The sequence below is a fragment of the Taurulus bubalis genome (assembly GCF_910589615.1).
Source record: "Taurulus bubalis genome assembly, chromosome: 17".
NCBI classification, from domain to species: domain Eukaryota; kingdom Metazoa; phylum Chordata; class Actinopteri; order Perciformes; family Cottidae; genus Taurulus; species Taurulus bubalis.
In genome coordinates, this window is record NC_136605.1 from 3,533,795 (window position 1) to 3,546,836 (window position 13,042).

The window sequence follows — 13,042 nt, forward strand, 5'->3', positions numbered from 1 at the left end:
CATGGTACATTAAACATGGGAGAGTTTCTTCATCTCCATTTAACTGTGACCTCTCTGTGGCCAACAGATCTCAACGCACTGTGTTTTTTATGACCCGTGAAAGCTCATTCAATGCAATACAACCGCTCTGCCACACATTCTACCTCCAACATATTGTCCCGTTTGGGATTGACACTGTTTTGAGGGCTGTTAATTCAACTGTATGTGTTAATACTGAGGTTGTTGAACTGGACTGCATTACAGTGAGAGGTGTTTCTGATGTTGGAGTGTGAGCATAGAGGGCATAGAGGCATTCAAACAAAACATCTCTTGCCTTAAGGACCGGGAAGTGCAAAAACTGCCCATTTCCAGGTTTTTGGGACGCACTCCTGCAGCACTCGTGGAAGGAAATTATAGATGAGCGGAAACATCATGCAGTCCGGTACAATGGCCATACGGTTTGGTTAACAGCTCTCGGGCAAAAAACTGGTCGCTATGATGGGCTTTGCTGTGACGGCATCAGTTTATATACTACTATATACATACTAGACAAACTTATTTTTGCAGACATGCTAGACTCTGACTTCTGTCTCTGGCCTTTTGTGTGGCATTAGCCCGGCGAGCTAACGGTCTAACCGGATGAAAAGAATCAGAAATGTGGATTTGGATCTCAACAGGTAGCAGCAGCATTCGGGGTATTTGCCGGTTTTAGGCTCATGCAGATCTCTAACGTGGGCAGAGTTGCTGTCCGTGGTGCTGAGCTGCCTTCCTTCAGAGCCTCACACTTCCCCTGATACGTTTTCTGTGGCCGGCCGCCGTAAAGCCACTTTTGATGTTGTGGTTGAAATGTGTTTCAAATGTCTCGTCATATTCCTCCCAAAATACCGTTCCATATCAAAACTTCACATCCAGATGATGGAGGAGTCGGTCATTAAACGTGTGAATGCGTTCCTCTCTCCGCGACAGCCGAGTTCGACCATCAGCTGGTGCGACCAGCTCCCCACGTCCTCGGCGGCCCTTACTAGCTCCAGTCTCTCCTCGGCGTCCCTCTCCAGCTCCAGCCTCTCCCTGGAGTCCCGGGCGCCGCCACCGGCGCCGACGCCGGACGACATGGAATCGGACGAGAGGCCGTACGTCTGCGACCTGTGCACCTGCGCCTACAAGCACGCCAGCTCCCTTCTCAACCACAAGCTCACCCACAAGACCGGAGACTTCAGGTAGGGACCCCAGACCCTCTTAACGGTTTCGCTGCATTCCAGGCATCAGCGCTTCTCAGTCGACGTCGGTACAGGTGTTAAAATGTCCTTGACCCCTCTCTCGTAGGTGCGACTTTTGCAGCAAGCCCTACACCAACTACATGTCCCTGCGCAACCACATGCGAATCCACGGGCAGAAGCGCTACATGTGCGACCTGTGCGGGAAGGCCTTCCGCCTGGCCCGGTACCTCCGCAACCACCAGAGGATCCACGACGACGGGCCCAACCGCTTCGACTGTCCCTCGTGCTGCAAGAGCTACCGGACCATGCTGGAGCTAGCCCAGCACCGCTGCACCGCCGCCACGACCGGCCAGGTGGGTTCGCCGTGAGACAGTGCCTCAAGGGGGAGGAAGGGGCTGTGGATGATGATGATGGTGATGCCTGGGCTGCTGTGTGTTGGGCCGCATTGGTATCGTTAGTATAACATTCCTGTGAGAGCTTGCATGTTTTATATACTTGCATGACATTTCGGATGTTTTGCTCCATAAACGATGAGGTTTATGAATCACAGTTCCTCGCAGAGGAGATGAGCTGAACCTTTGCTCACAACAGGACTGTTTTCTGTCCTGTGCTTTTATTTAAAAGCAGCTCAATCTTAACAGATTTAGGAAATTATTAATTCAATCTGAATTACATGAAAATGACTCTAACGGCCGTTTCGCACCACATGCAGTTTTTGTTTTTGTGTGATTTGTTATTTTGCACATTGACATGTTTTTCAAACTATTATTTTTGTCACAAGAACTTTGCCGCAGGACGGGAATATTACGTTGATCCACTCCTGAGTGATGCTTCTTCCCTCATAAACAAAAACATAAACAGACAAGTTTGATTATTTACTCTATTCAGTAAAAATATGTATTGGGCGTATATTAAGCTACTACTAAAATGTAGTTGTTTTTGTTGTGCTAGTAATAAATGTATATAGTTGTTTTAATGGAGAACACTAATGGCCTTTTTTCTTTTAATCAAAGCAGATATTTCAATAAAATTCAATCATATTTCCTAATCATTTAAAAAAAAAAATCCTGTTTGATGTTCAAATCAACAACAAGTCACATTTAGTTATAACAAAACAATCCAACAAGACTGCGGCACAAACGCTGCACACACAAGACATCTCCAGCAGCTGCTGCACCCCGGCTCGACCAGCAGCAGCGCTGTGGCTTGTTTATGATTTAAATACGACTGCAGATGTAAAAAAAAAAGTACCGCTACCAGCATTTCACTCACCAGATGCACGTAACCCTCTGTGCGAAAGGCGTCATCAGTAAATCCACCAGCAAGTCCGTTTCTCAGGCTTCAGCCTGAGATTCTAGTTTCTAGCTTCTTCTTCTCCATCTTTCGTACACTGCCCCACTGACCAATCACAGCGCATGTTAATGGTCCCGTAGGGTCACTGACCAATCATACATCTACGCCATTTCACAGGCCCTGCACATCAAAGAATACACCCAGCTATTTAAACTAAAGATCTGATTTATTGAAGTCCATGACAATCAACCACAGCGTCCACTCTGTGTACTTTAATCTGCAAAGGCTTAAACTGCTTTGCTGATTATAGAGACACATGAGGAAAAAATCTGATTGGATGAAAGCTTCTCCTTCAAACCAGCTGCAGGCAGAGCAACAGAGGAAGACAAGAGCTGTGCAATGAGAAAATAAGCTAATAGGGAACAATTATTATAATACATGTAGTGTTTTTGTGAAAAACAATTAAATTATAAAATAGCTATAACTTTGTGATTCTGTTTAGACCAGCAGAGAAGGCTTAGCAAGCCCTGACGGCCCAACACTGATGTATATTTTTCTTATTGTTATTTTGTCCATTCATTTTTAATAGGCCTACATTTTCACTATCGGACAAGTAAGTTTGGCTCTAAAGCTCAACGTGAAGCCCATTGTGACCTCAACAATTGTCACATTTTACAGGCAACTTGTGTCTGTTAAATAACATATCGGATTACATCAATGTACATTCTTTTAAATAGAAGTACAGAATGGGGAAATCTCCTCTTCTGGGCCCAGCGTCTCGTCTCCTCAGTGGGAGAAAAAAACAAACTGAAACGTAACGTTCAGCTGTGACGCAGCGCTGTTTGTCCACCAACAGGACCAATGTCACGATTACACATTGACATCATTAATGATTCTGTGGTAGGCATGGTCAAACTGGTGGTGCTCCACAGATGGTCCTGTGTAGGAAAAATTGTGTGTGTGTGTGTGTGTGTGAGATGACGTGTGTGCATGCAACACATTTCTCCCAACCCTCTGTCCTCTCCAGCTTACACTTTTTATCCCAGCCCTTCTGCTGTGGAGTCAGGGTTAGACCAGGGTTAGGCTAAGTTTAGGGAAAGAGTCAGGCTTTAGTGGTCAGGGAAGCAACACAATTCCTCACAAGTATAGTAATTAAAATGTATGTGTGTGTGTGTGTGTGTGTGTGTGTGTGTGTGTGTCTGTGTGTGTGGGTGGGTGTGGGGTTGGTCAATAAGAACCGGTTCAACTGCCCGTCCTGCTTTAAGAGCTACCGAACCATGCTGGACCTGGCCCAGCACAGGTGCAGCGCCGCGGCCAAAAACCAGGTTGGTGTGAGCGTGAGTGAGCATGTGTGTTGTGTGTGTGTGTGTGTGTGTGTGTGTGTGTGAGAGAGAGAGAGAGAGGCAGAGTCAGCAGATGGAGCTGTAGCTGTAAGTAAGGGCCAACTGGTACATTAAGAGCGTGATGGTCAGGAAGATCTCCTGGTTGCTCAGAACACCTCAAACTGCTTTTTTCTAAACGGAAACTGTCTGCCGGCGTTCTTCCTTTGGTGCTGTCATCTGTCTCAGTGCTACTGAAAGGATCATTCCTTTGGATAAATCCAATTAGTAACTAATACTGAACAAAATGCACAGAGAATGGGAGAAAATGGAGGGAGGGTGTCAAGAATGCCTCGAAGCAAGTTTAGCCGCAGCGCCCCCTAGTGGGTTTGAACTCTTATGTTGGAAGTTGAAATGTAAGAGACTCATTTACCATCGAAAGTTAATCGGTTCATTAGTTAATAATATAATGAATAATCAGGTAATTGAATCCTCTTTTCACACTTCCAATGCAGAGCTCAATGCTAACCTTTGACGGTTGCTGGCAACCAGAGATCAGCTTTCTGTTGCCGAAACCAGAAAATTGTAGACCGTTGTGCCGATTGCCACTACGGACCCATTGATCCAGCTTGTCCACCTTCTCTGCTTTCATAGACGACCTCCGATATCTGTCTTTTACATGTACAAAAAAAAAAGCGGTTGCCGCTGATGACAACCAAAGACCAAGAAGTGTGTGCCAGTGGCAAAGTGTTAACGTCAACTAAAGTTGTGTAAAATGCACTCTGAAGTCGGCGTTACTGACTGAGAATCTGCTCTGTAAAATGTAAACGTACCTGATACAGATGACTGTCCGAACGACCAGGATGAGACCGAAAACAAAAACCAGAATCTTCCCACCAGACTTAATGTCTTCTGAAGACCTTTAGGGAGAAGGTTGAGGTTTAACACTAACGTCAGTGATCATGCTTTTGTTTAAACGCTTACAGAAGACAGGTGTAGACTAAATTCATGTTAAAGGGACGCTTGTTTTTGTTTTAAGTGGAATTGTCGGAAGCACTTATCAGTAGTCGGTGTATTATCAACAGTAACAGACAGGTGTACCAGCACGGGGGCAGCAGCCGAACAAAATTTCGAATATTTTCCCTTCTTCTATATAATTGTGTCTTGCAGGATACAGGAGTTGCTGGTTTAGTTTGTGTTAATAGTGTGACTTGGTTTATTTGTCGAAATAACCAATGGAGTCTTTGCGTGTAGAAAACTGCTTCAGTTCCCCGTCGCAAACATGGACTGTATCTGACCGCAAAGTAAACAATATTCAAAATATAGCATAATTAAAGTGATGTTGATGAAAAAGATTGTAGGTGTCTCAAATTAGTTCTTTCTGCTGCCTCGTCCCCAGCAGTACAGCAATGCTTTGTGCTGTTTCTCTTACTGTAGATAATGCACTGACAACGGCACTTCAAAACACTTGAACTGTCCCTTTTAATGTTGGAGTTGGCCGTCTGTAGAGTTCTAATTTCCAGGCTGGGTAGACTTGATGTTTATGCGAGTGCGTGTTTGTGTGTGCATGTGCGTACGACCCGACCGCCCATCCCTCATATTACTAGTTGTGAAAGGTATCGAGTCTGTGAGACAGAATATGAAACGCATCAACCTGAGACATTTACACAGCGGTTCAAGAGGAAGCATCCTGATGCAAAAGAGTTCATCACATCTGTCCACCCGCTCCACTCTTCATCTTCGTCGTGCGTTGCTGGCATGCATGAGTCACCGATTTATGTGCACGAAGAAGGAAATTAATTTACAGAGCGTCTCTTCCTCCTCCCATCCAGCCCGCCACCGGCCCCGGCAGTCGTCGTTACGCCGCCAACGCTCGCCGTCAGCAGCAGCAGCAACAGCAGCAGCAGCAGAACAGCGCCAACTCCATGATGCAGCCACCGCACGGCGGACACGGCCAGCAGGAACCTCTGCCCTCCCACTGCGTGTCCAGCCAGTCTGTGCCTGACCCCCACCAGGTAGGGTAGATTTAAAAAAAATAAAATAATGGGTGTTGTAATGGGAGTCATTATAGGGCTGGGCGGTATGGCCAAAAATTCATATCACGGTATTTTGTAAGATTCTAGCGTTCTCCCGGTATATCACGGTATTTTTTTCCAAGTAAAAACATTCATTCATTGACGCCGAAAAGAACCGCCGGCCAACTGAACAACTGTTTGTACGTTGGTGCATAGGAAGCTAAACATGGAGGGACTTAGGACCCAGGGGAATGTAGGTGGGGAAAAAAACAGGTTGTGGTGTTTTACCCTGTTAAAGAGCATTAGTTGTGGGTTATTAATTGTTATAACCATGACACTGCCGAAGAGCGACAACAGTTGTTACGGCTATGCACCAGTATGACGGTTGTGAAAAATTCATACCATATTGAAATTTTAAACCAGTATACCACACAGCCCTAATGAGAGTCATTACGTGTTTTGATTGGTGTCGTTTGCCGATGCGCTGAGCCCTCTCTCCGTCTGTTTGTTCCCGGCAGGGTCGTCCCAGCTCGGTGTCCTCCCAGAGCAGCCAGCAGAGCATGAGGAGCTCGTCCTCCAACAAACACATCTCCTCCTCCAGTGCCACCCCGTCCTCCTCCTACTCCCTGCTCCAGCCCCTGGTGCCTGAGGTAAAGGAGCTGAGCTCGGGGTACACTAGGCTGAGCGCCAACCCCATGGTAGGAGAGAGCCGCCGCCGCCGCCGCCCGCTGCCTAGCTGCCTCCTCCCTGTCTGGCTACTAACACCAGGAGAGAAGGACTAATCCTGTGAGCGCTTCACGTGTCCCACCGGGAGCCTCTGCTCGCAGCTCGCGTCCCTCCTCCTCTCGGGGTGGGACGGATAACTGTTGGTAGCAGAGACGCCTGGTGGACACAGTCTTAGCCGTCTCCTTAAAGCCGTCTTTTAGTCTGTTTTTCTTTTCAAACGCATTTCGGGCACCGATGGAAACGGGTTTCTACTCGACGGAATAAATGATAAGAGAACATTTTCTGACTGTCTGGTCAACACGACCTCCCTGTGTTGTCCCCATTCAAATCAATAGAGATGTCTACGGACACTAATATAAATATACAGGAGACCGTATTCAGTCAATTGATTTGACCATTCAGCAAATTTTATGAACTTGGAGAAAAATCATCAGACCCGCAGTCGGGTAGATTTGTATTTTATTTTTTGTCTGTCATAATAAAACAAGATCTTACTGAGATCTTTTTGGTCTCGGGCCGCTCTTGTCTTAATTTAGCTTGAAGGTCTTCTGTAATGAGTCCTAAAACCCAGAACTGGGTCAGCATCTTTGCACTTAAATAAAGTATTTAACGTGTATATTATTTCAATACATGCATAAAACAAAGTACCGTAAAAGTCGGGTTACAAGCCGCTACTACCTTTCGGTCAGTGTCCCCGTTAGCTCCCCGCTGTAGCCAGCTAGCTCTCCGCTAGCTCCCCGACAACTACCGAAGGTAGCGGGACCAGCCCGAGAGGGGTAGCAGCAGCAGCGGGGACGCAGGTAGAAGCGGCTTGTAACCCGACTTTTACGGTAGTGATTTATCAAACATATATCTCTCTTCTGGTATGGCGGCGCGTGTTTTTCAGGCATTTTTCAGACGCCCCGTGAACGTTAAAGATTCGTAACTTTGCACCCGCCAGAGTCGCAACGCTCGTCAATGTCACGATTGACCGAGGCAGCCAATTAAATCAAGCAAAAAGGCGGCTTTACTACGTCACCACTGACCACAGATCAGCGATGGTTAATTTCAATGAACTATATAATTCCCCGCTCATCCGACTGCATTGAATCCGTTGCTAGATTCAGTGGCACCCAATGTGGAAACGGCGACAGACTTAGAAACGCGCTTTAATGAGGTCATTCTTCGGCTCGGGCTCTGAACTTGGCGGTAGGACGCTACTAACTTGGGGGCTGTGCTGCTAGCTTAGATTCACCTTTTGACTCTCGTTCTCTCAACGTGTTGGTGTTGAAGCTGAGGCTGCACGGTCGTATGTCCTCAGATATGGGCAATACTGAAATAGTCACGATTTTTTAATTACCTCCAATCCTCATGTTGGAGTCTGCAGGTCCAAAACAGATTATGTATGCTGGTGAACGAGTTTGGTGTTCTCGTGTTTCACATCAAGAATCTGTGCGTTTTTATCGTGGGAATATACGACCAACGAGAATGTATGATAATGAAGAAAACATTTAAACACTTAACTAGGTCATGAAAGACATTTAACAGTTCATATTGGAAACCTAGTTGTTTGACAGTTACTGAATCTTGATCGTTAATTAAATGATTTTAAAGACGCAAGCTGACCTGCAGACATCCTGTGAAGAGAGATTTTATCCTTCAAGAATATTACTCAGACGTGTGCAGCTCAGCTCTCCATCTGCTCTGTCTCCATCGCTACGCTACACCTTCTCCATCGCTACGCTACACCTTCTCCATCGCTACGCTACACCTTCTCCATCGCTACGCTACACCTTCTCCATCGCTACGCTACACCTTCTCCATCGCTACGCTACACCTTCTCCATCGCGACGCTACACCTTCTCCATCGCTACGCTACACCTTCTCCATCGCTACGCTACACCTTCTCCATCGCTACGCTACACCTTCTCCATCGCGACGCAACACCTTCTCCATCTTCGTCCGTCTCTACGCTGCACCTTCTCCATTTTCCGTCTCTACGCTGCACCTTCTCCATCTTCCATCTCTACGCGACACCTTCTCCATCTTCCGTCTCTACGCGACACCTTCTCCATCTTCCGTCTCTACGCGACACCTTCTCCATCTTCCGTCTCTACGCGACACCTTCTTCATCTCTACGCGACACCTTCTCCATCTTCCATCTCTACGCGACACCTTCTCCATCTTCCGTCTCTACGCTGCACCTTCTCCATCTTCCGTCTCTACGCTGCACCTTCTCCATCTTCCGTCTCTACGCGGCACCTTCTCCATCTTCCGTCTCTACGCGACACCTTCTCCATCTTCCGTCTCTACGCGACACCTTCTCCATCTTCCGTCTCTACGCGACACCTTCTCCATCTTCCGTCTCTACGCTACACCTTCTCCATCTTCCCTCCCCAAGCTGCACCTTCTCCATCTTCTGTCTCTACGCTACTCCTTCTCCATCTTCTGTCTCTACGCTACGCCTTTTCCATCTTCCATTGCTACGCTACACCTTCTCCATCTTCCGTCCGTCTCTACGCTACACCTTCTCCATCTTCCGTCTCTACACTACACCTTCTCCATCTTCCGTCTCTACACTACACCTTCTCCATCTTCCATCTCTACACTACACCTTCTCCATCTTCCATCTCTACGCGACACCTTCTCCATCTTCCGTCTCTACGCTGCACCTTCTCCATCTTCCGTCTCTACGCTGCACCTTCTCCATCTTCCGTCTCTACGCTGCACCTTCTCCATCTTCCGTCTCTACGCGACACCGTCTCCATCTCTACGCGACACCTTCTCCATCTTCCATCGCTACGCTACATCTTCTCCATCTTCCGTCTCTACGCTACACCTTCTCCATCTTCCATCGCTACACCTTCTCCATCTTCCGTCTCTACGCTACACCTTCGCCATCTTCCCTCCCCAAGCTGCACCTTCTCCATCTTCTGTCTCTACGCTACTCCTTCTCCATCTTCTGTCTCTACGCTACGCCTTTTCCATCTTCCATTGCTACGCTACACCTTCTCCATCTTCCGTCCGTCTCTACGCTACACCTTCTCCATCTTCCGTCTCTACACTACACCTTCTCCATCTTCCGTCTCTACACTACACCTTCTCCATCTTCCGTCTCTACGCTACACCTTCTCCATCTTCCATCGCTACACCTTCTCCATCTTCCGTCTCTACGCTACACCTTCTCCATCTTCCGTCTCTACGCTACACCTTCTCCATCTCTACGCTACACCTTCTCCATCTTCTGTCTCTACACTGCACCTTCTCCATCTTCAATCTCTACGCTACACCTTCTCCATCTTCAATCTCTACGCTACACCATCTTCCATCGCTACGCTACACCTCATCTCTACGCTACACCTTCTCCATCTTCCATCTCTACGCTACACCTTCTCCATCTCTACGCTACACCTTCTCCATCTTCCGTCCGTCTCTACACTACACCTTCTCCATCTTCCGTCCGTCTCTACGCTACACCTTCTCCATCTTCCATCGCTACGCTACACCTTCTCCATCTTCCGTCGCTACGCTACACCTTCTCCATCTTCCATCGCTACGCTACATCTTCTCCATCTTCCATCGCTACGCTACATCTTCTCCATAATCCGTCTCTACGCTACACCTTCTCCATCTTCCATCGCTACACCTTCTCCATCTTCCATCGCTACGCTACAAATTCTCCATCTTCCGTCTCTACGCTACACCTTCTCCATCTTCCATCGCTACACCTTCTCCATCTTCCATCGCTACACCTTCTCCATCTTCCGTCTCTACGCTACACCTTCTCCATCTTCCGTCTGTACGCTACACCTTCTCCATCTCTACGCTACACCTTCTCCATCTCTACGCGACACCTTCTCCATCTTCCATCTCTACGCTACACCTTCTCCATCTTCTGTCTCTACGCTACACCATCTTCCATCGCTACGCTACACCTCATCTCTACGCTACACCTTCTCCATCTTCCATCTCTACGCTACACCTTCTCCATCTCTATGCTACACCTTCTCCATCTTCCGTCCGTCTCTACATTACACCTTCTCCATCTTCCGTCCGTCTCTACGCTACACCTTCTCCATCTTCCATCGCTACGCTACACCTTCTCCATCTTCCATCGCTACACCTTCTCCATCTTCCGTCTCTACGCTACACCTTCTCCATCTTCCATCGCTACGCTACACCTTTTCCATCGCTACGCTACACCTTCTCCATCTTCCATCGCTACGCTACACCTTCTCCATCTTCTGTCTTTACGCTACACCTTCTCCATCTTCCATCGCTACGCTACACCTTCTCCATATTCCAGCTCTACGCTACACCTTCTCCATCTTCCATCTCTATACTACACCTTCTCCATCTTCCATCGCTATGCTACACCTTCTCCATCTTCTGTCTCCACGCTACACCTTCTTCATCTTCCATCGCTACGCTACACCTTCTCCATCGCTACGCTACATCATCTACATCTTCCATCGCTATGCTACACCTTCTCCATCGCTATGCTACACCTTCTCCATCGCTACGCTACACCTTCTCCATCTTCCATCGCTACGCTACACCTTCTCCATCGCTACACTACACCTTCTCCATCTTCTGTCTCTACGCTACACATTCTCCATCTTTACACTACACCATCTCCATCTTCCATCTCTACGCTACACCTTCTCCATCTCTACGCTACACCTTCTCCATCTTCCGTCCGTCTCTACACTACACCTTCTCCATCTTCCGTCCGTCTCTACGCTACACCTTCTCCATCTTCCGTCTCTACGCTACACCTTCTCCATCTTCTGTCTCTACGCTACACCTTCTCCATCTTCCGTCCGTCTCTACACTACACCTTCTCCATCTTCCGTCCGTCTCTACGCTACACCTTCTCCATCTTCCGTCTCTACGCTACACCTTCTCCATCTTCCGTCTCTACGCTACACCTTCTCCATCTTCCGTCTCTACGCTACACCTTCTCCATCTTCCATCTCTACGCTACACCTTCTCCATCTTCCATCGCTACGCTACACCTTCTCCATCTTCCATCGCTACGCTACACCTTCTCTATCTTCTGTCTCTACGCTACACCTTCTCCATCTTCCATCGCTATGCTACACCTTCTCCATTTTCTGTCTCCACGCTACACCTTCTCCATTTTCTGTCTCTACGCTACACCTTCTCCATTTTCTGTCTCTACGCTACACCTTCTCCATTTTCTGTCTCTACGCTACACCTTCTCCATCTTCCATCGCTACGCTACACCTTCTCCATCGCTACGCTACACCTTCTCCATCTTCCATCGCTATGCTACACCTTCTCCATCGCTACGCTACACCTTCTTCATCGCTACGCTACACCTTCTCCATCTTCCATCGCGACGCTACACCTTCTCCACCTTATCTTCAGCCTGTCTCCATGTCCATCTGTCTCAGTGTAACACTTTCCCAGCTCCTCTTCCTCGTCCATCTGAACTCCACCTGTGTATTGATCACCTGTGTATCGATCACCTGTGTATTGTTACGAATCTGAGAAGTCCCTCTGCTCTGCTGACATTGATATTTTACTCTTCTGCCCACTCTTTATCCTCCACCCCCTTCTCTCTCTCTCCAACTCCACCTTTTTTCTCCACTGTCTCTCCGGTTCCCTCCCTCTGGCTCTCTACCCGTTCTCCCCCCACCTCCCCCTGCAGCCGAAGCACCAGGACACTTTCTCTCTGGCTCCCCAGCGGCCGCTCACCACCATCAACCCCATCGGCCACTCCCTCCATCCGAACGGAGCGCCCACGCTCAAGCCTTCCCCCGTGCCGCGCACCATCCAGGCCATGCCCTGGGAGCAGCGCTCCCTCTACAATCAATGAAACCCCGCCCACCTCCTCCACCACCGGGAACCAGCTGCCCCACCTCCCCCTGTACGCCTCGTCCGCACCAACCACCCTCCATATCCTCCCCCTGACACACACACACGCACACACACACCCCTTTCGGACCCAGCATCAAGGAGGGAGGACTTTGGACGCCCCTCCACCACCTCTCCCCTCCTTTTGGAACGTTGTGTTTGGGATCGGGGAACCGTTGAACTAGTTGAGATTGAATAACTGAGTAGTTAGGTTTAAAAAAAAAAAAAAAAGTAAAAAAAAAAAAAAATGTGTTGCCTTGACCCTCATGTATGATCTATGCCATGTACTGGATATAAGTTAAAATGTCTGTCCCCTCACCAATTGATCTCCCAATCCCTCTCTCCCACTCTAGTTATGGAAATATCTATCCTTCCCTTTATGAATAGTGTCTCCCCCCCATGTGTTAACTGAAACAAAAAGCTATTTTTTATCTAGAGCGTGTTTCAAACCCTGAACGAAGGGATTCCAGGGCGCCAAGTAAATATGACGAAATTCTCCCCTCAGTCTGATATGTTTTTGTTGTGTTTTTTTTACATAAAACCTAACGTTTAAGTCAAATGAAGCTCCGAGAAGGAGAAGGGGAAACCTTTTCCTCTCTCGTACCCCATTTCAACGTGCTCCAGAATGAAG

At 47.9% G+C, this 13,042-nt stretch overlaps 1 protein-coding gene across 1 annotated transcript; it reads left to right on the forward strand.

Annotated features, from left to right (window-relative positions):
* Positions 1–1,089: 1,089 nt before the first annotated feature.
* On the forward strand, positions 1,090–12,685 carry LOC306750105 (uncharacterized protein; the record flags this gene model as incomplete). The annotated part of the gene is made up of 5 exons (XM_079233499.1): positions 1,090–1,196; positions 1,303–1,549; positions 5,641–5,823; positions 6,342–6,521; positions 12,206–12,685. The coding sequence occupies 5 exons, from the start codon at positions 1,090–1,092 to the stop codon at positions 12,371–12,373; spliced, it is 885 nt and encodes a 294-aa protein (XP_079089625.1). The 3' UTR covers positions 12,374–12,685.
* Positions 12,686–13,042: the final 357 nt, after the last annotated feature.